General features: G+C 64.4%; 1 protein-coding gene across 1 annotated transcript in view; it reads right to left on the minus strand.

Moving 5' to 3' along the window:
- Positions 1–264, minus strand: part of SH3BP1 (SH3-domain binding protein 1) — an 8,198-nt gene that overhangs the window by 2,155 nt on the left and 5,779 nt on the right. Inside the window, exons 8-9 of the mRNA XM_010017408.1 lie at positions 174–260; positions 22–86 (exon numbers count right to left, since the gene is read on the minus strand). Of these exons, the coding sequence (XP_010015710.1) occupies positions 22–86; positions 174–260 (152 nt within the window). The remainder of the gene's footprint in view (positions 1–21; positions 87–173; positions 261–264) is intronic.

Genomic DNA, 264 nt, shown 5'->3' on the forward strand with positions numbered 1-264 from the left:
CCTCCCCCCGCGGTGTGGGACCCCCTGGCCAAGCTGCTCTTCAGCTTCCTCAGCACTGAGGCACCCGCTGCCAGCCGGAAGAGTCCCTAGGGATGGGGTGAAGAGGGAAGGGATGTGAGGGGCTGCGTTTTGGGAGGGAAGGAAGGTAGGGGGAGGTCAGGAGTGCTGCCTACCTCCTCCCTCATGCCGGAGGCCAGCAGCATCATGACACAGGCTTCGATGGGCAGCGCGATCTCCCGGCCCAAGCTCTTGAGGTGTGTCTCT

The sequence above is a fragment of the Nestor notabilis genome, unplaced genomic scaffold (genome assembly GCF_000696875.1).
Source record: "Nestor notabilis isolate BGI_N333 unplaced genomic scaffold, ASM69687v1 scaffold22306, whole genome shotgun sequence".
Classification (NCBI taxonomy): Eukaryota; Metazoa; Chordata; class Aves; order Psittaciformes; family Psittacidae; genus Nestor; species Nestor notabilis.